The sequence below is a fragment of the Salvelinus alpinus genome, chromosome 3, assembly GCF_045679555.1.
Source record: "Salvelinus alpinus chromosome 3, SLU_Salpinus.1, whole genome shotgun sequence".
Taxonomy (NCBI): domain Eukaryota; kingdom Metazoa; phylum Chordata; class Actinopteri; order Salmoniformes; family Salmonidae; genus Salvelinus; species Salvelinus alpinus.
In genome coordinates, this window is record NC_092088.1 from 95,206,847 (window position 1) to 95,231,385 (window position 24,539).

Genomic DNA, 24,539 nt, shown 5'->3' on the forward strand with positions numbered 1-24,539 from the left:
ACCCTGAGGCAAAGAAGGGGGCATTGGAGGGTGCCAACACGTGACAGAGACAATACCAGAGAAAATATGAAAAAACACACACCTCCAAAACAAGCTACACTGACTGACATATCCAAATATTTGCCGCCTTAGGCGACTTACATATCCAAATATTTGCCGCCTTAGGCGACTTACATATCCAAATATTTGCCGCCTTAGGAGAGATTCAAGATCTCATTGAGCCTGTGCCAGCATTGTGACTGCATGGGAATGTGTGTGACGTGAAGTAGCTATAGAAACCGTCACGCTTTGGGGTTTGTGTTATTGAAGAGTAACATCGACTGCTAACAAAAGCCTTTAGCAACGTTCACTTGAACAGCGCGTGATGACTGAAGATTCACTTTGGACCAACATTTTGGAATATCTGGTTCCCATTGCTGTTTGAATAAACCTTGATTTTAAAAAATCTAATTGTGAACCAAAAAGTACTGTGTCCAGAACATTTTTTTTTTAAATAAATAAATAATAATTGGCAACCTAGCGACCAAAAAAAGAAAATTAGTGTCGCACTGCCAAGTCAAATGAAAGTGTTTTGGTCGTAGTTTTGAGCTCTGACTGGTAAAGTGTGTCTTATTCAACTTCTCTGTCAGGGATGACTGTACCTGATGAGGCTTAAGCGAGTGTATGTGTGTGTGTATGTGTGTGTGTATGTGTGTGTGTATGTGTGTGTGTGTGCGTGTGTGTGTGCGTGTGTTTGTTAGGGATGGGGAAGAGTAATTGTGTACCCGAATAGACATCCAAACTAAATCTTTAACCAGAGATCCATTTTGTTCTTTAAATACTGCAAAACTATTGGATATAGAAATACATTGTTTTGACTCTAGCGTTCCATTGGTACACGTACATTTACGGGACAAAAAACAAAGAAAACCAAGCCAAGCATCCCACAGTTCTTCTCCCTAAATTCCCTTTCCCCTCGGTGTCTCACTCATTCAACGGTGTTTCCCTCTAAACACGCGAAATAAATGCCTATAAAAACTAATCTAACTGATTCTACATCTGCATTGCTTGTCGTTTGGGGTTTTAGGCTGAGTTTCTGTATAGCAACTTTGTGACATCTGATGTAAAAAGGGCTTCATAAACACATTTTTAAATAATACATTTTCATTTAAAATGTTACATAGAATTTATCCTGTGAAACATGTTTTGGAAAGATTCAAGCTGACTAATGTGATTTCTGTGGAATGGAGAAGGAGACCATTTTGCATTTGTTTTTTGCCTGTATTTATAGTAGAATATTTTGGATTGACATACAGAATTTTGTTACAAAAAAAATAGGACCGGTTGTACGATTTAATGGTTTTGATATAATGATTTGTTTCAGAAATTCTGACATAAAGGTAGTATATTTAATTCAACTGCTAATAATACTAGGTAAATTCCATATTCACAAATGCAAAGGGTCTAATTCAAAACCTAACTTTTTTCACTTTATAAATGAATTTAAACAATATTGCACTACTTTAACTAAAATGAAAAACAAAAAGGCAATTAAAACTTGTATTATTAATGAATATGATTTGTTTGTTTAGGATTCCTGGCAATATAAATAGTTTGTATGTATGCTTGTTTGCATGTGACTATTCCTCTTTTGTTTGTTGATATTTGTTAAATATTAATAAAAAATACATTTGATCGATACATTTAATTGATCCACAAGTTAAATAAATGTCAACATCATTATCACAAACTCAAACTGGACTGGTTGACTGAAGTAGGGAAATATGTGTTCCAGCAACAACCTGCAGGTTGGTAATAACTGCGTCCAGTCTATTTAGGCTACTTTGCGGTTGTCACTAGTTTCCACAGCCACAAAGTCCAAATTGGCTAAATAGCAAAAACTCATTAAAAAAAATACGTGCTTTTGGTCTTCGTTAGGGTTAGACATAAGGTTAGCAGTGCGGTTAAGGTTATGGTCTAGGGTTAGGTTGTCAAATTGTAGAAATAAGCGGGGTTTATGACTTTGTGGCTGTGGTAACTAGTGATGACCCTACTTTGTGAACTGCTAGTCCCCCCCTGGCCTTACGTTTTGGATTTCGCTTACCTGGAAGACCTTGTGTGTTTCATTCAGGGAATCACTGAACTGATCAATTGATTGGGAGTCCAATAGGGCGGCACACAATCGGCCCAGCGGTGTCCGGGTTTGGCAGTCATTGTAAATAAGAATTTGTTCTTAACTGACTTGCCCAGTTAAATAAAGGTTAAATAAAATAAATAAAAAGGTGTGGTGCCTAGTTGGAACAAAATCCTGCAGCGCGTAGGTAACAGGATTAACAGGATTGATTAGCAGGGTTATAGCCTAGGCCAGGGGTAAACAGACAGCTTTCACACTGAAAATATGCCAAAACATTAGATTTATAAAGAGCGTACTTTAAATCAGAATCATTAAGCCTAGACCTACTCACCAAACAGATGTCGTAGCCGTAATTCATCCCAATGCAGTGCTCAATGTGGAATTGCTAATCCATTTAGAAAATTCCAAAGTGCAGGTGGAATAAACTACATTGAACGGCTGTATATCGAAAAGAACAATTGTGTTTTGTAACCCTGAATTAAAAAAAAAATCTATTTACCAAATTGATCCCCGTTTCAAATGATCACTGAGTGCAACTGTTCCAGGTGCGAGATGACGTCACACTATTCTGTTCTATTTTATTCTGTTATATTACAATGTTTTTTACTATAAAATAGATGTCTTGACTGATAAGGCCTCGAGAAATAAGAGCATAATGTCTGCTAAATTAACAAAACAAAACCATTGCACAGCCATAGGCTTCTACAAGCAAGCGCCACTTCTGAGATTACTGCCTTTTTGAATATTGTGTTCCACAATACACTTTAACCAGTTGATATTACGGTTTCAATAAATTAATAAAAGTATTTTATTGCTTAAATATGAGGCAATTTAGCAATTAGGATGTGTTGTCTGTACTGGTTATGATCAATAAGGCATTTTTACAAACTGTTGGCATATAGATAAATGTGCACATATGTTTTCCCCAGTGCAGGCCTTGTGTTCTAAAAATGTCTTATTTAATTTTAGTAAAAATGTGAGTGCTGGAACAGTCCAACAACGTCAAAAGCCCATCCCTGATGTGTTACCTGGTGGACCTTGAGGAGGGGCGGGCAGCTCTTCAGGGTGGAGCTCCTCAGGGCTGGAGAGCCCTGGGTCAACATAGGACGTAGCCCGGACACAGGGAGACTGCGCAGGCATGCTAGCCTCACCAACATGGTCATGATGAAGCTCTGGAATTACAATCGGAAAACAGCCCAATTTCTATCACCTGAAGCATGAGGTAAGCAGAGAGGAAATGGGTCTACAACAGACACAGTCTACAACAGACACACGTTTGGAAACGTTCTGTTAGATATTTTGTCTCAAATTCCCCGTCATAATGACCAACTGTCCTGCCCACCGGCACAGTAAGTTGATTGAATTGTATTTAATATCTGGCTTCACACTGACTGTTTTTGTGCAACCCACTACAATAGGGAGCAACGCTTGTCTATGTAAATACAACCGTGTGGCTAAAAGCAGCTAACTTTAGCTCACTAACTTGAAAACCAAATGTTGAATTGCATTGATTTCTACGTCGGGTATTAATGAGCGTTTGGATCAGGAAAGTTTCCTCTCACGACCTCAGCAAGCCAGAATGTCAAATACATAATATATTTTAACTTACTTTCCTTTTTAGGAATGTGATACAATATCTCTACAGGAAAGTATAATTACGTCAACTTTTCAAAGCGCTGGTAGTGAGTTCACATTTCTATCACCTGAAGCATGAGCACAATATGAAAATACAGGCAGGAGAAGCATGGATACTTGAACATAGGGTCAGGAGAAGCATGGATACTTGAACATAGGGTCAAGAGAAGCATGGATACTTGAACATAGGGTCAGGAGAAGCATGGATACTTGAACATAGGGTCAAGAGAAGCATGGATACTTGAACATAGGGTCAAGAGAAGCATGGATACTTGAACATAGGGTCAGGAGAAGCATGGATACTTGAACATAGGGTCAGGAGAAGCATGGATACTTGAACATAGGGTCAGGAGAAGCATGGATACTTGAACATAGGGTCAGGAGAAGCATGGATACTTGAAAATAGGGTCAGGAGAAGCATGGATACTTGAACATAGGGTCAGGAGAAGCATGGATACTTGAACATAGGGTCAGGAGAAGCATGGATACTTGAAAATACAGGCAGGAGAAGCATGGATACTTGAAAATACAGGCAGGAGAAGCATGGATACTTGAAAATACAGGCAGGAGAAGCATGGATACTTGAAAATACAGGCAGGAGAAGCATGGATACTTGAAAATACAGGCAGGAGAAGCATGGATACTTGAAAATACAGGCAGGAGAAGCATGGATACTTGAAAATACAGGCAGGAGAAGCATGGATACTTGAAAATACGGGCAGGAGAAGCATGGATACTTGAAAATACGGGCAGGAGAAGCATGGATACTTGTAGCAACATCGCCAGACTTCTGGGTACCCTTGCGAAACAGACCAAGCAGGCCAGGCCGGGGTTTGAGAAGTCAACGAGAGAAGTGAACAATTCTTCCTTAGTTGTTAACTTTCTCAATCTAAAAAGGCACAACCTACATCGGAGCCAATGTCTTCAGTAGTTGAACATGTTATTACTTCAACCTCGTAAAAGTGACAAACTGACACGTTTTCATTTTCTTCAAAAACAACTTTAAATCGAAGGAGTGCCTTTGATTTCATGGCCTACACATCCGCAGTTTGGCACGAGCCGATGACGTTTCTGCGTATGAGCTAATCAACGTCGCCATGATCTGGGATTTCTATTGAAAAAGCAGTCTCTGTCTGTCTCTATACTGTAGGTCTTTGCTTGCAGAGTTCGTCCATGTGAATACATGGTTCTGCACAGGCCTCAGGTGATAGAACTATTAACTCAATACCAGCGCTCTGAAAAGTTTGTAATTCAACTTTCCTGTGGATATATTGTCTCACATCCCAACCTGTAAAAGGAGCAACCGCACAGACAACCGGTAAAGTAAGTTAAAATATAATTGTATTCAACATTCTGGCTTGTAGAGCTTGTGAGAAGAAATTTTCCAGACAAATATATGCCAATAATCTCAGACTGTGAACCAGAGGTATCACCACAGATAGAACAATGAGACAGATATTTTAAAGGATGTGTAAATATGAAGCATCCAGTTGGCGTTTCCACTCAATACCAAATATGGTGATGAGAGGATGCCCAGTGGCCGGAATTTTCTCATCAATGAAATATTTGATCTCCATACAGTTCATTTCCAAAACTATGACTAATTTGCTCCCATTGGAAACGACAGTTTCTGGTCTATCTTGGGTTAGTTATAAAAAATCTTTGCTATCACAGTCATTGTCAGGCCACTAGCTCGTTTTCTATAGGGAACAAAATATAAACAACAGGTAAAGTGTTGCTCCCATGTTAAATGAGCTGAAAAAAAGATCCCAGGAATGTTTCATACCCACAAAAATGCTTACTTCTCTCAAATTTGGTGCTCAAATTTGTTTACATCCCTGTTAGTGAGCAGTTTTCCATTGTTTGGCATATCAAGAAGATGATTAAACAGCATGATCATTACAGGCATATCTTGTGCTGGGGACAAAAGGCCTCTCTAAAATGTGCAGTTTTGTCACACAACACAATGCCACAGATGTCTCAAGTTTAGGGAGCGTGCAATTGGCATGCTGACTGCAGGAATGTCCACAAGATCTGTTGCCAGAGAATGTAATGTTAATTTCTCTACCATAAGCCGCATCCAAAATCATTTTACAGAATTTGTCAGTAGTCCAACCGGCCTCAAAACCTCCGACTACATGTAACCACGCCGGCCCAGGACCTCCACATCCGGCTTCTTCACCTGCAGGATTGTCTGAGACCAGCCACCCGAACAGCTGAAGAAACCGAGGCGAATTTCTGTCTGTAATAATGCCCTTTTTTGTGGAAAAACTCATTCTGATTGGCTGGGCCTGGCTCCCTAATGGCTGTGCCCCTGCCCAGAAACTTGAAATCATTAGATTAGGGACTAATTTATTTATTTCAATTGACTGATTTCCTTATAAGAACTGTAACCCAGTCAAATCTTTTAATTGTTGCTTTTATATTTTTGTTCAGTATACAAAGGCGAGTGATAAACATAGCTAGATTACAAGCTGATCATTCTGGTTTTCATAACACAGCATGTTAGCTAACATTAGCTAACTACAGAATCCCAAAGCTTGGAAAAGTTAAATAACCAGGATCATGAACACAAAAGTACCAAACCTATCTTTCATAGTCATAAAAAATATATATTTGATTGAATTTGGCAGAGAATGTTCCTTGTTTTGTAACCATTGCGTAAGTCAGTTAATTTAGCAGCTTGCTCGCTATAGTAGCTAATCGCTGTTGTGAATCATATCGTTTTGACAAGTTAACCTCGTTTCCTCCTTGAACGCGTTGCTACAAATAGACATTGATTGATCATGTCAACAATAAAGCACAGTAATCCTACTTACAATGTTTAAAAGACAAGTCAAATCGCAATATATTACATACCAAGCGTGTAGCTAGATTTCTGTTCACCTTCCTTGAGATAAGTGCGCACTTCACTGACGTAATATGACGCAGTTTCGTGAACGTTCTGACCGATGTCATCATAATCAAGGGACGAATTTCAGTGAAATTATGTGACTTGTAGTTCTTCGGTCGTTTTTTATTTTATTTCTAGAGATTCTAAAGACGTGTAAAATTAATTCCAACAGGTGGCGGCACATCTTCATCCACCAAAAAGTGCTGCAACCTCTGCAAGTCAACTTTTTAGGATAGCATATCTTTCAGTTTCAACTTGCTTATGACTCTTTGGAAATCAAATTTGTTTTAAATGGGTCTTTGCACATTTACGTTGATAGAGAAATACATGTTTACTGTGAGTGTAATGTTTACTGTCATTTCTGATTGTTTATTTAACTTTTATCTATTTCACTTGCTTTGGCAATGTAAACATATGTTTATCATGCCAATAAAGGTCTCTGAATTGAATTGAGAGAGGGAAAGATGGAGCGAGGGAGGCGAAAGCGAGCGAGACCGAGAAAGAGTGGCCCTCTATAATTCGGCTATGTAAAAACAGCGATGGGTGAGGGGCCAACCTCTCCACATGTGACTACAGTGTCCATTTTTAGAGGAAGATCGACACACTCGGTCACGGTTGGAGTTCTTGCCCTTTAGTTGGGATTAGAGATGTAAAATAATAATTATTCAACCGTTAATACGTTTTTTTTTGTTTGTTACATATATCTTCCCCAGTTTATTTCATCTCATTATTGATCGGATTTCCCCCCCTTTATTTTTCGTGTGGACGTTTTGAGATATTATTTTTATTTCTAAACTTTTCTTTCTAAAATGTCAAAGTTTGCTCGCGTGTTTTTGTAGCCTACCTTCGTCTATGGAATCTTCTTGGGGATATTAGAAATAGCCTAACGGACATGGAGGAGTTTATCAACTTTTCCCACACAAGGTGCCTTTTGTTCGTGAATAAGGCAGCGTGCTTTTGGAAGACTAGACCATGAGGGAACCTATCGAGCGCACAACTGTCGATTAGGCGACTGGTTGCTTGAGAGCGTCAAAATAAAATGGTAAGGAATGCTCCGTTTTAAACCAATTTCTTTTTTAATAAATGTTTTCATTTATTTTTTTAAAGTTGTTGCTTTAGTGTTTTCATTATTTAAAAAAAGTGTTTGCTACTTTTCATTATTTGAGAACAAATAACATGGCATGGTCTATTGATGATTTATGATGACGTATGCCTACTTTATTACTAGCCTATTTACTAATTACTGTATGAGGACTTCCTTCTGTATAAATGATGTACTGTATCCAGTGTGGATGACTAGACAATATTTGTGCTGTATCTCACCTGATAGCCCTTGGCTATTGATTTCTAAAAACCACTGGCTGGGCATATACCTGCATGAGCTGGAAGGACCACTAATGGATGAGAGCTTCTAGGGTATCAAACAACCCACAGTGATATGATACCAGCGCTGCCCTCTGTCAATGTGCCAGCCTGTCAGGATCCAATACAGCCTGGTGCGGCAGGTAGCCTAGTGGTTAGAGGCGGGCCAGTGGCTGCAAGGTTGCTGGTTTGAATCCCGGGTCTGATAGGACAAATCTTTCTGGAAGTGAGCTGGCAACCGGAAGGTTTCAAATCCTAGATGCATTGCCTGCCGTTGTGCTCTTGACCAAGGCACTTAACCCCTCTCAACAACATCTCCCCGGACACCCAGTGTGGCAGCCCTTGCACCGCTCCAAAACCTGTACCTGTATGTGTTTCTTTTGGAGGGGTTGGTTAAAGTCAGAAGTTTCAGTTGGACCTTGTGTGCAATTGACCAATAAAGTAATCTTGATCTTAATCTTAGCCTGGTTCCAGATCTGTTTGTACTTTCTTGGCCATAGGGTTTGGCAAGACAGCACAAACAGATCTTAGTCCAGGCTAGATCCATTAAAGCGTACCACTCTAACTGCTCTCTGTAAATATGAGACAACCTGCCATAGGGGCATGGGGCACAGCCTCTACTTTATCATACACGTCGACTAGAGTATCATGCTTTAAAAGCCCTGTGTGATTACAGTATTACAGTATGTTAAGCTAAACGTTTGTTGATAGGGGTAAGGCAAAATCACCTGAAGTGAAGTCATGTTGCTATACGTCTGTGGTGCCTATGGTAGCCTAATATACCTGCAATGGTAAACGGTTAATTACTTTGTCAAGGTAGGGTAAAAAAAAAAAAACAGCTGATCGCTTCTATTCTGAAATGATTCAAGATTTCACTTGATACACTGCTTTGCACCGCCAGAACAGGTGAAAATAAAACCATATGTTCTTCAAGCTTCGCTGACTGCATTAATTGAAATTTCACACAGAGAAATGGTTACAAATGTGATTGTCATGCTGGCTCTTCTATCTTCAGTCCTCTTTCATTACAAAAATTTTAAAAAATCATATTTGAGCCATAAGAAGGAGGCATCCATTAAAAGCATTTGTAACATGCTGATAAATGGGGAGATGGTGGTTCCTTCATGAGCTGATCATCAAATGTGTCCTACGCCTCAGTGGGTTGTGAATGTTTCCATGGCAGCGCTATAAAGATGAGCTCTTTGTGACACCACGCTGCTATGGGATAATAAGCTCAGATAATTGGTGTGTACTGGCTTACATTATCAATCACAAAACCATCTGAAAGAAAATACTATTTCCTAGATGTTCTTTTGATGGTTTTCACAGTAATCTATGATCCCGAGTGGCGCAACGGTCAAAGGCACTGCGTCTCAGTGCAAGAGGTGTCACTACAGTCCCTGGTTCAAATCCAGGCTGTATCACATCCGGCTAGGATTGGGAGTCCCGTAGGGCGGCTCACAATTGGTCCGGGTTTGTCCAAGGGTAGGCTGTCATTGTAAATAAGAATTTGTTTTTAACTGACTTGCCTAGTTAAATAAAGGTTAAATTTATAAAAAGCTATTCCATTCTATAGCTCATGCTGTGGGACTTAGCGACAATGTTGTACATGTAGTGTAGTAGAGTTTTCACTGAAGGTAAAAATACAACATGTTAGAGAACAACCATTGGACCCCACACAGTTACATGGTGTTATTGAACTATGCCAAAAATCACCCGTATGACAAATAACAAATGAACCAATCTTCATCCAGCTATGGGCAATTGTTAAGCAATCGTCAGGAAGCTCTCAATGCATTTCCCTTCTCAATTCCCCTGGCATGTCTCCCATTGGCTCTGGTCTGTGGCTATATGATGATGGCATGTCTCCCATTGGTTGTGATCTGTGGCTATATGATGATGGCATGTCTCCTATTGGCTGTGGTCGGTGGCTATATGAGGATGGCATGTCTCCCATTGGCTGTGGTCTATGGCTATACAATGCTGAGTGCCTGCACTCAAATGTCCTCCTCGATTAGTCTTTCCATGATTCCTCGCGTCCTCTTCCTTCTGAAACAGCGTTGGGGGAAAAGATCCAAGGTCCATCCCTTCTGACCTAATCCTCCAATGTGTTTTGAGGAGAAAGGATGCAGGGAATTGAGAAAGGATGAATTGGGAAAGAGCCACGGAGTGAATTAAACAAGGCCTGCTTATAGACTTGAAATAAATTTATATATTTTTTAATTTAAACTTTATTTAACTAGGTAAGTCAGTTAAGAAAAAAATATTTTTTACAATGACGGCCAAACCCGGACAACGCTAGGCGAATTGTCAGTGCCCTATGGGACTCCCAATCACAGCCAGATGTGATACAGCCTGGATTTGAACCAGGGACTGTAGTGATGCCTCTCACACTGGGATGCAGTGCCTTAGACCACTGCGCCACTCTGGAGCTGAAAAAGATCACAATTGTCACGGCTGACTAGGTGTGTTAGTAGGAATCAGGTGCAGAGAGCAGAGAGTTCCAGGGGAAAAATGCACTTTATTCCGGCACCGAAAATGGTAATGCCCAAAACACAGGGCACAAAACACTGACCAACCCAAACACAGGGTCAACACGGTCCGGAGCACACAATAATCCTGCACAACAAAGGGCGGGTTCCACACGCTTACATAGGGAAGCAAATCAAGAAAACACACATCGGAACAGGTGCAACTAATAAGACAAAACTAACAGAAAAGGAAAAAGGGATCGGTGGCGGCTAGTAGGCCGGTGACGACGACCGCCGAGCACCGCCCGAACAGGCGGGGGAGGAGACTTCGGCGGGAGTCGTGACAACAATGCTGTGCTCTCAGGCCAGAAGTTTTTTTACAGTCTGAACTCTGTGACCTTTGTGTTTGTGTCATGCGGGCAGACGGTGTAAGACGGAGACGGTCAGAGGGAGATTTCCTCTCTGGGGAAAACACAGACTCAGTGTGCTCCAAGTCCAACTTGTGAATACCAACTAGTCCACATCAACAGTGAGTGCTGGGTCTAGTTCCAATTCAAAACTTTTACTCTAAGTCCTATAACTCATTCACTTTTTCAGAGAATTTCACAGGATTTGTCTAATCATTTTGGGAGTTAAGATTTGCAGTCTTTCGGAGAGGCTACAGTAGCAGCCTGAGGCAGACAGAGGTTGCAACAGGGTGTTGGAACTCAGCCTTCATAGCACCAAGAAAATCTGTGGCATCATGGGAATTCAGAAGACAGAAAGGGGGGAACATCAGGGATACTGGGATTTTGGATGAATACATGGATACCATTTTTATGCCTCTGCATCCAGTATAAAATAAGTTAGAGGTAGTTTCGCAAGCCAATGCTAACTAGCGATGGCACACAGGAAGTTAGAGGTAGTTTCGCAAGCCAATGCTAACTAGCGATGGCACACAGGAAGTTAGAGGTAGTTTCGCAAGCCAATGCTAACTAGCGATGGCACACAGGAAGTTAGAGGTAGTTTCGCAAGCCAATGCTAACTAGCGATGGCACACAGGAAGTTAGAGGTAGTTTCGCAAGCCAATGCTAACTAGTGATGGCACAAAGGAAGTTAGAGGTATTTTCGCAAGCCAATGCTAACTAGCGATGGCACACAGGAAGTTAGAGGTAGTTTCGCAAGCTAATGCTAACTAGCGATGGCACCATGACTGGAAGTCATGTTAGCAGTTACCATAGACTTCCAGTCATTGCACTAACGCTAGCTAGCAATTGCGTTAACGCTAGTTAGCAACTTCCTTCAAACTGTACGCAGAGACGGTAAAAATGGTATCCACGAGTTCCTCTGACTCCGGGAAGGTAGATAAGAGTGCTTCATTGCCAAAATCCTGAAGTATCCCTTTAAGTGTGGTTTACATATCACGGTCATAGTAAAGTACAGTGTGTTCCATGACAAAGCACTAAGCTAATGTCAAAGGCTATAGTGTCAGAGTGAAAATGTCTAAAATACACCAAGGCTGCAGTGTCTTTGGGTCAGGAGTTACAACAAGAGCTTCATCCTCAGCTTTAATGGGAGCTGCCGCCTCTCTGGGGTTGTGTCCCAAATGGCACCTATTCCTTGTATAGTGCACAGCTTTCGAACATAGGCTCTGAACTGATCTGAAAAAATACCAATTAGTGGATCAAAGATCAGAATTGGGCTGCCTGTCTAAACGCAGCCAGAGACAAGTGAATACGAGTCAGTTGTTGTGTTTGCTGCAGTTTGTATGAATCTGAGTGGTTACATACAGTACATGTTAAATGGTTACGAGACAGAGATAATGAGACTCTTGCTGTAATCAAAGGGAAGGTACTACTGAAGGCCTCCGTATTCAGGCAGGCAGCTTGAAGCAGAAGTGTGTCACCATACAGGCCCTGAAGAAGGCACAGTCATGCTGAAACGTTGGTGATTTATCTAATAAATTACACAGAGTTTATATATACAGTCGTGGCCAAAAGTTTTGAGAATGACACAAATATTAATTTCCACAAAGTTTGCTGCTTCAGTGTCTTTAGATATTTTTGTCAGCTGTTACTATGGAATACTGAAGTATAATTACAAGCATTTCATAAGTGTCAAAGGCTTTTATTGACAATTACATGAAGTTGATGCAAGGGGTCAATATTTGCAGTCTTGACCCTTCTTTTTCAAGACCTCTGCAATCTGCCCTGGCATGCTGTCAATTAACTTCTGGGCCACATCCTGACTGATGGCAGCCCATTCTTGCATAATCAATGCATGGAGTTTGTCAGAATTTGTGGGGTTTTGTTTGCCTCTTGAGGATTGACCACAAGTTCTCAATGGGATTACGGTCTGGGGAGTTTCCTGGCCATGGACCCAAAATATCGATGTTTTGTTCCCCGAACCACTTAGTTATCACTTTTGCCTTATGGCAAGGTGCTCCATCATGCTGGAAAAGGCATTGTTCGTCACCAAACTGTTCCTGGATGGTTGGGAGAAGTTGCTCTCGGAGGATGTGTTGGTACCATTCTTTATTCATGGCTGTGTTCTTAGGCAAAATTGTGAGTGATCCCACTCCCTTGGCTGAGAAGCAACCCCACACATGCTTTACTGTTGGCATTACACAGGACTGATGGTAGTGCTCACCTTGTCTTCTCCAGACGAGCTTTTGTCCGGATGCCCCAAGCAATCGGAAAGGGGATTCATCAGAGAAAATGACTTTACCCCAGACCTCAGCAGTCCAATCCCTGTACCTTTTGCAGAATATCAGTCTGTCTCTGATGTTTTTCCTGGAGAGAAGTGGCTTCTTTGCTGCCCTTCTTGGCACCAGGCCACCCTCCAAAAGTCTTCACCTCACTGTGTGTGCAGATGCACTCACACCTGCCTGCTGCCATTCCTGAGCATGCTCTGTACTGGTGGTGCCCCGATCCCGCAGCTGAATCAACTTTAGGAGACGGTCCTGGCGCTTGCTGTACTATCTTGGGCGCCCTGAAGCCTTCTTCACAATAATTGAACCAATCTCCTTGGAGTTCTTGATGATCCGATAAATGGTTGATTTAGGTGCAATCTTACTGGCAGCAATATCCTTGCCTGTGAAGCCCTTTTTGTGCAAAGCAATGATGATGGCACGTGTTTCCTTGCAGGTAACCATGGTTGACAGAGGAAGAACAATAATTCCAAGCACCACCCCCCTTTTGAAGCTTCCAGTCTGTTATTCGAACTCAATCAGCATGACAGAGTGATCTCCAAACTTGTCCTCGTCAACACTCACACCTGTGTTAACGAGAGAATCACTGACATGATGTCAGCTGGTCCTTTTGTGGCATGGCTGAAATGCAGTGGAAATGTTTTTTGGGGATTCAGATCATTTGCATGGCAAAGAGGGACTTTGCAATTAATTGCAATTCATCTGATCACTGTTCATAACATTCTGGAGTATATGCAAATTGCCATCATACAAACTGAGGCAGCAGACTCTTTGAAGATTAATATTTGTGTCATTCTCAAAACTTTTGGCCACAACTGTAGAGTGCGACTCTCTTTATTTCCATAGCTTATAGTTTTTTCGCCGTTAGTCAGCACCTCTACATAAAATAATGTTCTCTGGGTGTGCACCAGCTCATGTTTTTATTCATTTACGAGTATGACTATTCTGCTGTGAATCAAAACTACACTTGCAGATTTTGAATCTGCGCACGCTCTAAGTTCTCTCAATGTTGTCACGTTACCAAGACATTCCTAAGCTTGTAGAAAGTTTTGTACGTTTGTAGAAAGAGATTCGCAAGTTAAAAAAATTGGATTTGAGCAGCTCTGAGGAAAGGACCTTTTACTCCTGGCCAATCAGTTCCTTCTGCCAAAACCATAGCTACCTAACCATTGGCTAGATTTTTACATCAATCAGATGGTTAACAAAAAGATATTGACGTTTTCCCCTCACATCTAAAACTGCCTGATAAAGCTAGCCAGTTGATAGTAAAGCTAGGATGAACGTCAGAGGCCAGCTAGCTAACACAATATCAGCTGTCAATGCTATGGCTTGTCTGGAGTTCATCTGAAATGTACATTGTATTTCACAAGATAAACAAACTACTGCCTTGCCTTTACACCCAAAAAAATTATGTACGCAGATAAAAGAGAGAGTAGAACGTTTTGGTTGTGTTTACCTCATCCTCTCTTGCTGATGTGGTTAGCTAATTCCTGAGATTTGATTGATGAAACAACCCAGCCAATAGTTAGGCAGCTATAGTTTTGGCAGAGGGAACTGATTGCTCAGGAGCAGTGGTGCAAAGTACTTAAGTAAAACTACTTGAAAGTACTACTTAAGTCGTTTTTTGGGGTATCTGTACTTTACTTTTCTATTTATATTTTTTACAACTTTTACTTTTACTTCACTACATTCCATAAAGAAAATGATGTACCTTTTACTCCAAACATTTTCCCTGTCACCCAAAAGTACTCATTACATTTTGAATGCTTAGCAGGACAATACAAATCGTCTAATTCACACACATCCCTGGTGAACATCCCTGGTGATCCCTACAGTCTCTTATCTGGTGGACTCACTAAACACATCCTTCGTTTGTAAAGGATGTCTGGGTGTTGGAGCGTGCCCCTGGCTATCCTTAAATATATATATTTTTAATGTAATGATGCCGTCTGGTTTGCTTAATATTAGGAACTTGAAATTATTATACTTTTACTTTTGATGCTTAAATATATTTTATCAATGACATTTACTTTTGATACTTTAGTATATTTAAAACCAAATACTTTTACACTTTTACTGTCACGTCCTGACCATAGAAAGCCTTTATTTTCTATGGTAGAGTAGGTCAGGGCGTGACTAGGGGTTTAGTCTAGTTTATATTTTCTATGTGGGGTTCTAGTTTGTTTTTTCTATGTTGGTGTTTGGTATGATTCCCAATTGGAGGCAGCTGGCTATCTCTGTCTCTAATTGGGGATCATACTTAAGTAGAATTTTTCCACCTGTGTTTTATGGGATATTGTTTTGAGTTAGTGCACGTAGCATCTCTGTAGTTACGGTTCGTTTATTGTTTGTTTGTGTTTGTCTTTGCTTAGTTTCACTTTCTACTAAAATATGTTGAACTCAACATCCGCTGCGCCTTGGTCCGTCTCGCCTAATGATTGTGACATTTACTCAAGTCGTATTTTACTGGGTGACTCACTTTTACTCGAGTCAATTTCTATTAAGGTATCTTTACTTTTACTCAAGTATGAAAATTGGGGACTTTTTCCACCACTGGTCTGGAGAAAAAGGTCCTGTCCTGAGAGCTGCTCAAATCAAAATATGTTTACTTGCGAATCTCTTTCTGCAAACTTACAAAACTTTCTACAAGCTTATTACTGCCGCTTTTAGTTTTTTTTTGTTATTTTTCTTAAAACTACATTGTTGGTTTAGGGCTTGTAAGTAATCATTTCACTGAAAGGTGCGAATACCTGTTGTATTCGGTGCATGTGACAAATACAATTTGATTTGATTTTAATCTCTTGGTAACGTGACAACATTGAGAGAACTCAGAGCGCACGCAGATACAGCATCTGCAAGTGTATTTTTGATTCACAGCAGAATATTCATACTCGTTAAATGGATTTGTAATAATTCTGATAATGGCAAGTTACATGTTTGCGACTGTTAAATATTTAACACATCATGATACAACCTTGCAAAATTCAATTACGCATTTGCGAATTGTACTTGCAACCACAAAACTCAAAATACAAACTGGTTTAGTTCTGTCATTATAATCCCAAATTTAGAAGGTTCTGGGCAAAAGTAGTGTACTATATAGGGTGCCATTTGATCCATATGGAGGAATCAGCCAGGCCTTGGATCTTTAACGGTCTCAGGATACTTTTGTATATATTTAACCTTTATTGAACTAGTCAAGTCAGTTAAGAACAAGTTCTAATTTACAATGACGGCCTGCCCCGGCCAAACCCTAACCCGGACGACACTGGGCCAATTGTGCGCCGCCCTACGGGACTCTCAATCACGGCCGGTTGTGATACAGCCTGGAATCAAACCAGGGTCTGTATTGACACCTCTAGCACTGAGATGCAGTGCCTTAGACCGCTGCACCACTCGAGAGCCTCTACTTAATGATCACAGCCGTTTACTGTAGCTACTGCCAGGGGAACCTCATAAACAGACGTTTCCACAATATGTGGCCCCAATGGCTCCTTGTTCCCTATATAGGGCACCTCTTTAGGGCTCTGGTCAGAAGTTGTGCACTATGTAGCGAATTGGGTGCCATTTAGGACACAGTATTAATGATCACAGGTTACTATAGCAACCATTAGAGGGCTCTAATAAACTGACCCTTTCACACATACACTTTCACACATACACACAGATGTGCCTTTTGAAACACTTATTAACATACAGTATACAAGTTTTAGCCAGCTATACGATTCGAATCAGATGGTTTACAAGTTCTGCTTCATGTTTATACACTTTTCCTGAAATCGATATTAGATAGACATTTGAATAGAAAGAGACCGTAGTGTTGTAGGCCTACAGCTGGTTTGTCACTAAACCATGGTAGTTGTGGTGGCAGACACATAGACAACGGGTTAACCTGTCTCTTTTCATTGAGTGGGCCATTATATCAAACCGGTTCAATAACCATGTACATTTTCACCTCAATCATCACCTCAATCAATGTAGTAATTGTTACTGTGGGTGAATAGCCACAGTCTCTCGTCATGTGGGTGAATAGCCACAGTCTCTCGTCATGTGGGTGAATAGCCACAGTCTCTCGTCATGTGGGTGAATAGCCACAGTCTCTCGTCATGTGGGTGAATAGCCACAGTCTCTCGTCATGTGGGTGAATAGCCACAGTCTCTCGTCATGTGGGTGAATAGCCACAGTCTCTCGTCATGTGGGTGAATAGCCACAGTCTCTCGTCATGTGGGTGAATAGCCACAGTCTCTCGTCATGTGGGTGAATAGCCACAGTCTCTCGTCATGTGGGTGAATAGCCACAGTCTCTCGTCATGTGGGTGAATAGCCACAGTCTCTCGTCATGTGGGTGAATAGCCACAGTCTCTCCTCATGTAAGATACCCTTTCTAATGGCAGGCAGTGAGTTTAAAGGGGAAATCTGGGATTGTTACATCCATTTATTTTGTATTTTTATGAATGATATAATAGCCATTGATATTTGAAGAATATAACTTAATTTAAGAGTGGTTACATTTCTCCAGCCACATCCTTCAGTTGTTTACAGGAAAAAAAAGTGGTGGGTTGACCGCTTTGGTTGAGTTTAAATCCCAGATTGCCCATTTTCATCTTGGATCATTAGTCAGGGATTAAAGCCAAGCTGACATTATCCCAACAGTAACATTATAGTAATCCTGCAGCAGAATGGGCAGGATATCCCTAAATAGGCCTCATTACATCCGTCTTTGTCTTCAATGGGATAGACTCTACTCACTCTGCAAGCCAGGTACAGCTAGGGATGCATCCCAGATGGGACCCTATTCCCTACAATTGGCCCTGGTCAAAGGTAGTGCACTTTAAAAGGAATAGTGGTCAAAAGTAGTGCACTGTAAAGGGAAAAGTGGTCAAAAGTAGTGCACTATAAAATGAATAGTGGTCAAAAGTAGTGCACTATAAAAGGAATAGTGGTCAAAAGTAGTGCACTATAAAAGGAATAGTGGTCAAAAGTAGTGCACTATAAAAGGAATAGTGGTCAAAAGTAGTGCACTATAAAAGGAATAGTGGTCAAAAGTAGTGCACTGTAAAGGGAAAAGTGGTCAAAAGTAGTGCACTATAAAAGGAATAGTGGTCAAAAGTAGTGCACTATAAAAGGAAAAGTGGTCAAAAGTAGTGCACTATAAAAGGAACAGTGGTCAAAAGTAGTGCACTATAAAGGGAAAAGTGGTCAAAAGTAGTGCACTATAAAAGGAATAGTGGTCAAAAGTAGTGCACTATAAAGGGAAAAGTGGTCAAAAGTAGTGCACTATAAAAGGAACAGTGGTCAAAAGTAGTGCACTATAAAGGGAATAGGGGGTCATTTGGGACTGATACCAGGTTTCATATCCTGCTGCAGTTCTGCTTGCTCACACTCTCACAGTCTCATAATGGTTACAATTTATGGCCCCGTGACAAGTAGGTTTTCCCCCTCAATTTTTGTTTACGTTTTGCCTCTGTGCTGTTTCCCATATATCCCCCTGTTCAAAGGTAACTGTTTTACTGCAGTGTTAGGTCACTGTTTAGGTGCTCCGTCTGGGAGCTCTCTGTTGGAATAATGAAAGCCCTTCTTCGCTATTCATAGCACCTCCGTCACTCGGTCGCGTCAAGAACATTCTCAAGCCATTCTCAAGCCGCCATCTGCCGGTGGCGCCATGGTGGTGCCTTAAGGATCTCTACAGATCGGTGTCCCATCCTCGGGATGGTTGAGCTAATGTGCGCTAATGTGATTAGCATGACGTTGTAAGTAACAAGAACATTTCCCAGGACATAGACATATCTGATATTGGCAGAAAGCTTACATTCTTGTTAATCTAACTGCACTGTTTACACAATTTACAGTAGCTATTACAGTGAAATAATACCATGCTAAGAGTGCACAGTTATGAACTTGAAAAGTTATCAATAAACCAATTCGGCACATTTGGGCAGTCTTGATACAACATTTTGAGCAGAAATGCAATTGTTCATTGGATCAGTCTAAAACGTTGCACATGCACTGCTGCCATCTAGTGGCCAAAATCTAAATACATTATGGCCTTTCTCTTGCATTTTAAAGATGATGGTACAAAAAAAAAACGGTTGGCTTTTACTTTGTATTATCTTTTACCAGATCTAATGTGTTATATTTTCTCCTACATTCATTACACATTTCCACAACCTTCAAAGTGTTTCCTTTTAAATGGTATCAAGAATATGCATATCCTTGCTTCAGGTCCTGAACTACAGGCACTTAGATTTGAGTATGTAATTTATATTTAAATATTTAAAAAAAGGGACGGATATTTAAAAAAGGGGCGGATCCTTTTAAAGTGGTGATAAGCCTAATCATTCTGGACGGAGGCTAAATGCTATTTAGTCTAAATTACACAATAGTAGTCAAATATTTAGCAGGAAATATCTTTGCCAGCATTATCATGTTGTCAAATTGACTTTAGACAGATGTCAATGTTGTCATTAGCTAGCAAAGTTCTTAAAGAATAGCTGGCAATGCTGACGTTAGCTAGCTAAAATCCGGTGGCCTCCCCTCAATCTTAGCTAGATAGCTAACGTTATATTGCATCTAATGTTAATCGGGCGACATCAAAATTATGACGAAAGGTTTTCCTACTAATTATTTGCCTCCTTTTGAATGTCATAGTATTTACAAGCCACTGTAATGCACCTTTTGATGAAATCTTCATCAGCGCTCATTGACGATGCATTGAGTAGAATGCTCAGTCCTAAACAAACGTTCAAAACAATATTGTGACGAAATAAACAACCCATGAATAGCCTGGTCCCAGATCTGTTTGTGTTAACTTGTGAACTCCTATCTCCATCATTGAATAAATGATTAGGAGTTGGTAAGACAGCACCAACAGATCTGAGACCAGGCTACAGTACGTCTTCACCAGACAGTGGTTTGTTCCGGTAGCCTCCTGGACATGTCACTGAGTGCTCTTGAGTCTTCTCTTAAAATACCTCATTCAGTGCTGACATAAAGGAGCAGCTGGTGGATTGGGTACCTTGGTGACATACATTACATGGCCAACAGTATGTGGATTAGGCTATTTCAGCCACACCCGTTGCTGACAGGTGTATAAACTCGAGCACACAACCATGCAATCTCCATAGACAAACATTGGCCGTAGAATGGCCCATACTGAAGAGCTCAGTGACTTTCTGCCCTGCTAGAGCTGCCCCGGTCAACTGTAAGCGCTGTTATTGTGAAGTGGAAATGTGTAGGAGCAACAACGGCTGTTTCAGTATAACAATGCCCCCATGCACAGAGCGAGGGCCATACAGAAATGGTTTGTCGATGATTTTGGAATGAGATGTTCAACGAGCAGGGGTCCACATACCTTTGGCCGTGTAATGTTTGACAGTATTGGTTGCATTCAAAGCCTAGATATTTTGTTCCTCTGTGTATGGGTCATGTTACAACACATTTTTATGCTATTATCGCCATGTAGATGCAATACGATCGACCTATATGCAATATTAAATATTATTGTAATTGGTTTAAGACAGAGAGATTGATAGACAGAGAGAGGCTCAGTCTGAGCAAACATTGTTTTATCTCTAGAGGGACACCAGCTTTCAACACTAGCATTGTGCTTGGGTTCTTGAAATCCCCCTGTAGCCCTAAAGAAAACACAGGCAGACCCAAGGGAAGTAGCAGATTAAATTCCCCCTGTGAAACCACTCTGACGCTTTCTATTCTTACACCACTGTGGTATGAAATTATATTATCGTCTCCGAAAATGGGTCCTACTCCAATTGACGGGAAGCTAGCATGACCCATAAAACACAGCTATTAAACTCCCACCTCAAACCACCAACATGGTGACTAAGCGACAGGGCACTGATACATTTACATCAAGCTATACTATAGCATACTGTATGTAGAACCTGTGATACTTTCTCTTCTATTTGACTGGTTATCAACAGATTAGTTTTCAGAAGATTTACATAATCTAACACAACTATACTATAACAATTTATGTAAACGTTACTATAACAATTTAAGTCATCTATACTATTACAATGTTAGTCATTTATATTATAACAATTTAAGTCATCTATACTATAACAATTGAAGTCCTCTATACTATAACAGTTTAAGTCGTTTTTAAGGATTGTGTTCTTGTTTACAGTACTGTAGCGTGAAAGTGTGACTGACAGTTTAGTAATGCTAATCTCATTTTGCAGAATGAAGCAGCCGTGTATACGATGGAAAATATAACAACGGACAACTGGAGGACTCTTTGAATAGGCAGCGGGAGTCTGGAGGAGAGAAGAAGATTGGCAGAACCTATTAAGAAGACATTCCGTGACAGCAGCAAGATCCCGGCACAGCTACATCACAGGATGAGGATGAAATACACAATCTCCCTTGTCTTCATTGTGGCACTGGTCATCATTGAGAAGGAAAACAACATTATCTCACGGTAAACCTAAGCCCATCTCCATGATCAACAGAGAGAGTGTGTGTGTGTGTTTGTGTGTGTGTGCATTAGGCCTGTCTGTCTGTACTGATCTCCCTCAGATTGGAACAGACTCACCTTTATTCAGAGCGGTGTGTTTGGGACATTCGTTTCAGCTACTCACAAAGTGGTATCAAGTGTCATGCTGTGTTTTCCAAGTAGTCTGATTGGATGAAGTAGGCATGTTGTCTCGATTTCAATTGCATTGATTGTTTACTTACTTTAATTGATTTCACTGTCTGTGGATAAGATGGTCTTGTAAAACGATAAAACATGTTGTTTAACACTGCCAACCCTGTCTTGTAGGGTTTCAGACAAGCTCACCCCAAAGCAGACCCCCCAGACACCCCTCCAGCCCAGTAACTCTGCCCCAGCCTCAGCCCTGGGTCTCCTGAAGTTGAATGGCTCCTCCTTCACTACCCTGAGCAAGCTGGACCCTGTCTTCACCCTCATGAAGAGACGCCTGGAGAACTACACCGAGCAGAGGTCTGTGTGTGTAGCATGATATACTATTTATCATACAGTAAGACAAACAGTCTGGCCTTAATGGCCACATGTACTCTTAAATCTACATCCTGTACAGCCAGGAGAGGACTGGCCATCCCTCAGAGCCTGGTTCCTCTCTTACCCAGTACAGCCAGGAGAGGACTGGGTATCCCTCAGAGCCTGGTTACTCTCTACCCAGTACAGCCAGCAGAGGACTGGCCATCCCTCAGAGCCTGGTTACTCTTTACCCAGTACAGCCAGGAGAGGACTGGGCACTCCTCATAACCTGGTTCCTCTAGGTTTCTTTCTAGGTTCCTGCCTTCCAGGGAGTTTTTCCTAGCCACTGTGCTTCTGCCTCTGCGTTGCTTGCTGTTTGGGGTTTTAGACTGGGTTTCTGAAAAGCACTTTGTGACAACTGCTGATGTAAAAAGGGATTCATAAAATATATGTGATTGATTGATTGATACTACAGTACCTATAATGCTGTGTGTAACTTATCATGTTTGATCTCAGTAAAGACATTCCTGAAGCTAGCATAATGGTGTCCCCACTCCTCATCGGTATTTGTATGTGTGATGTCCAAGTGGTTGGGAATAACGTTACAAAAAATTATCCGATCTGATTGCCATTGGACAATAAAGTTTTGTATTTTGTACTGTATTGTAGGTCAGACGTCATGGGGTCAGCAGGAAACAGAAAACACATCCTCCTATTGGCCACCACGCGGACAGGCTCCTCCTTCGTGGGCGAGTTCTTCAACCAGCAGGGAGACAACATGTTCTACCTGTTCGAGCCGCTGTGGCACGTCGAGAGGTCGCTGACGTTAGAGGGCGGCGGGACCAACGCCACAGCCGCCGCCCGGGCCTACCGGGAAGTCCTCCAGGGGCTCTTCCTGTGTGACTTCACCCCTCTGGAGAGCTTTATTGACCCACTTCCTGTAGACCACGTCACCTCAGCCCTGTTCAGGAGAGAATCTAGCAGCTCTCTCTGTGAGGAGTCCGTCTGTAGCCCGTTCGTTAAGAAAGTCTTTGAACGCTACCATTGCCGGACCAGGAAGTGTGGTCCCCTCAACCTGACCATGGCGTCCGAGTCATGCCAGCAGAAGGAGCACAGGGCCATTAAATCCGTCCGGGTGCGTCAGCTGGAGACCCTGAGACCCCTCGCTGAAGACCCTCGTCTGGATATCAAGTTCATCCAGCTGGTGAGGGACCCCAGGGCGGTTCTGGCCTCCCGCATGGTGGCCTTCTCCGCCAAGTACAACAACTGGAAGAAGTGGGCCGTGGACGGAGACGTGCCCGTTGACGACGACGAGGTGAGGAAGCTGAAAGGGAACTGCGACAACATCAGGATGTCTGCGGAGGTTGGCCTGAGCCAGCCGTCGTGGCTGAGGCGGAGGTACATGCTAGTACGTTACGAGGACATCGCTAGATTCCCTATGAGGAAGGCAGCGGAGATGTACAAGTTCACGGGGATCCCGTTCACTCCTCAGGTGAAGGACTGGGTACTAAAGAACACCCAGGCTTCCAATGAGGCGAGTGGAGTTTATTCAACACAGAAGAACTCCTCCGAGCAAGTAGAGAAATGGAGGTTCAGCATACCGTACAAACTGGCCCAGGTGGTGCAGAGAGTTTGTGGACCCACGATGAAACTGTTTGGGTACAGGTTTGTGAACAGTGAGGCGATGCTGACGGACAAGTCTATCAGTTTGATCGAAGAAAAGATTTTCATACAAAATTTTTAATAGACATTTTAAGGTAACTCTGAACTCTGCTCATCAGACAAAGTGGACAAACAGATGCGATTATGAAGTGATAGTTGTGAGGATATTTATTGGGGACTGTACTAGTATACAACAGAGTAATGTATAAGACCCTTTATAGATACATATTAAATGATAACATGTTACACTCCAGGGTGTAGAAGGAAATACACATTTTTGTGTGTAATAAAAATGAATGAATACAAAAGCGAGTACTACCTTAACTTTTTACAGGGACATTTAACAAAAGAAAACTCTTGTTACATTAGTACTACATGGTAGAAACCCCTTGGTATATGAGTACTACATGGTAGAAATCCCTTGTTATATGAGTACTACGGTGGTAGAAAACCCTTGTTATATGAGTACTACATGGTAGAAAACCCCTTGTTATATGAGTACTACATGGTAGGAAACCCCTTGTTATATGAGTACTACATGGTAGGAAACCCCTTGTTATATGAGTACTACATGGTAGGAAAACCCCTTGTTATATGAGTACTACATGGTAGAAAACCCTTGTTATATGAGTACTACATGGTAGGAAAACCCCTTGTTATATGAGTACTACATGGTAGAAAACCCCTTGTTATATGAGTACTACATGGTAGGAAAACCCCTTGTTATATGAGTACTACATGGTAGAAAACCCCTTG

The 24,539-nt window shown here is 41.4% G+C and overlaps 2 protein-coding genes across 3 annotated transcripts in view; one reads left to right on the plus strand and one right to left on the minus strand.

Moving 5' to 3' along the window:
- LOC139571559 (growth hormone-inducible transmembrane protein-like) overlaps positions 1-7,606 on the minus strand; it is a 25,342-nt gene extending 17,736 nt beyond the window's left edge. Inside the window, exons 1-2 of one of the 2 annotated variants that reach the window (XM_071394545.1) lie at positions 7,486-7,606; positions 3,142-3,285 (exon numbers count right to left, since the gene is read on the minus strand). In XM_071394545.1, the coding sequence (XP_071250646.1) occupies positions 3,142-3,276 (135 nt within the window). In that variant the 5' untranslated portion in view covers positions 3,277-3,285; positions 7,486-7,606. Of the gene's footprint in view, positions 1-3,141; positions 3,286-6,607; positions 6,754-7,485 lie in introns of those variants that run through there. The other variant, XM_071394544.1, reaches the window with a different exon arrangement.
- Positions 7,544-23,997, plus strand: LOC139571558 (carbohydrate sulfotransferase 3-like). The gene is made up of 4 exons (XM_071394543.1): positions 7,544-7,683; positions 21,364-21,602; positions 21,945-22,124; positions 22,791-23,997. The coding sequence occupies exons 2-4, from the start codon at positions 21,523-21,525 to the stop codon at positions 23,863-23,865; spliced, it is 1,335 nt and encodes a 444-aa protein (XP_071250644.1). The 5' UTR covers positions 7,544-7,683; positions 21,364-21,522; the 3' UTR covers positions 23,866-23,997.
- Positions 23,998-24,539: the final 542 nt, after the last annotated feature.

Excerpts from the sequence above, each read along its gene's own strand:
- LOC139571558 (XM_071394543.1), top strand. The coding sequence starts at position 21,523 with ATGAGGATGAAATACACAATCTCCCTTGTCTTCATTGTGGCACTGGTC. Across the intron at positions 21,603-21,944 it reads GAAAACAACATTATCTCACG|GGTTTCAGACAAGCTCACCC; the intron begins GTAAACCTAAGC and ends CCTGTCTTGTAG. Across the intron at positions 22,125-22,790 it reads GAGAACTACACCGAGCAGAG|GTCAGACGTCATGGGGTCAG; the intron begins GTCTGTGTGTGT and ends ACTGTATTGTAG.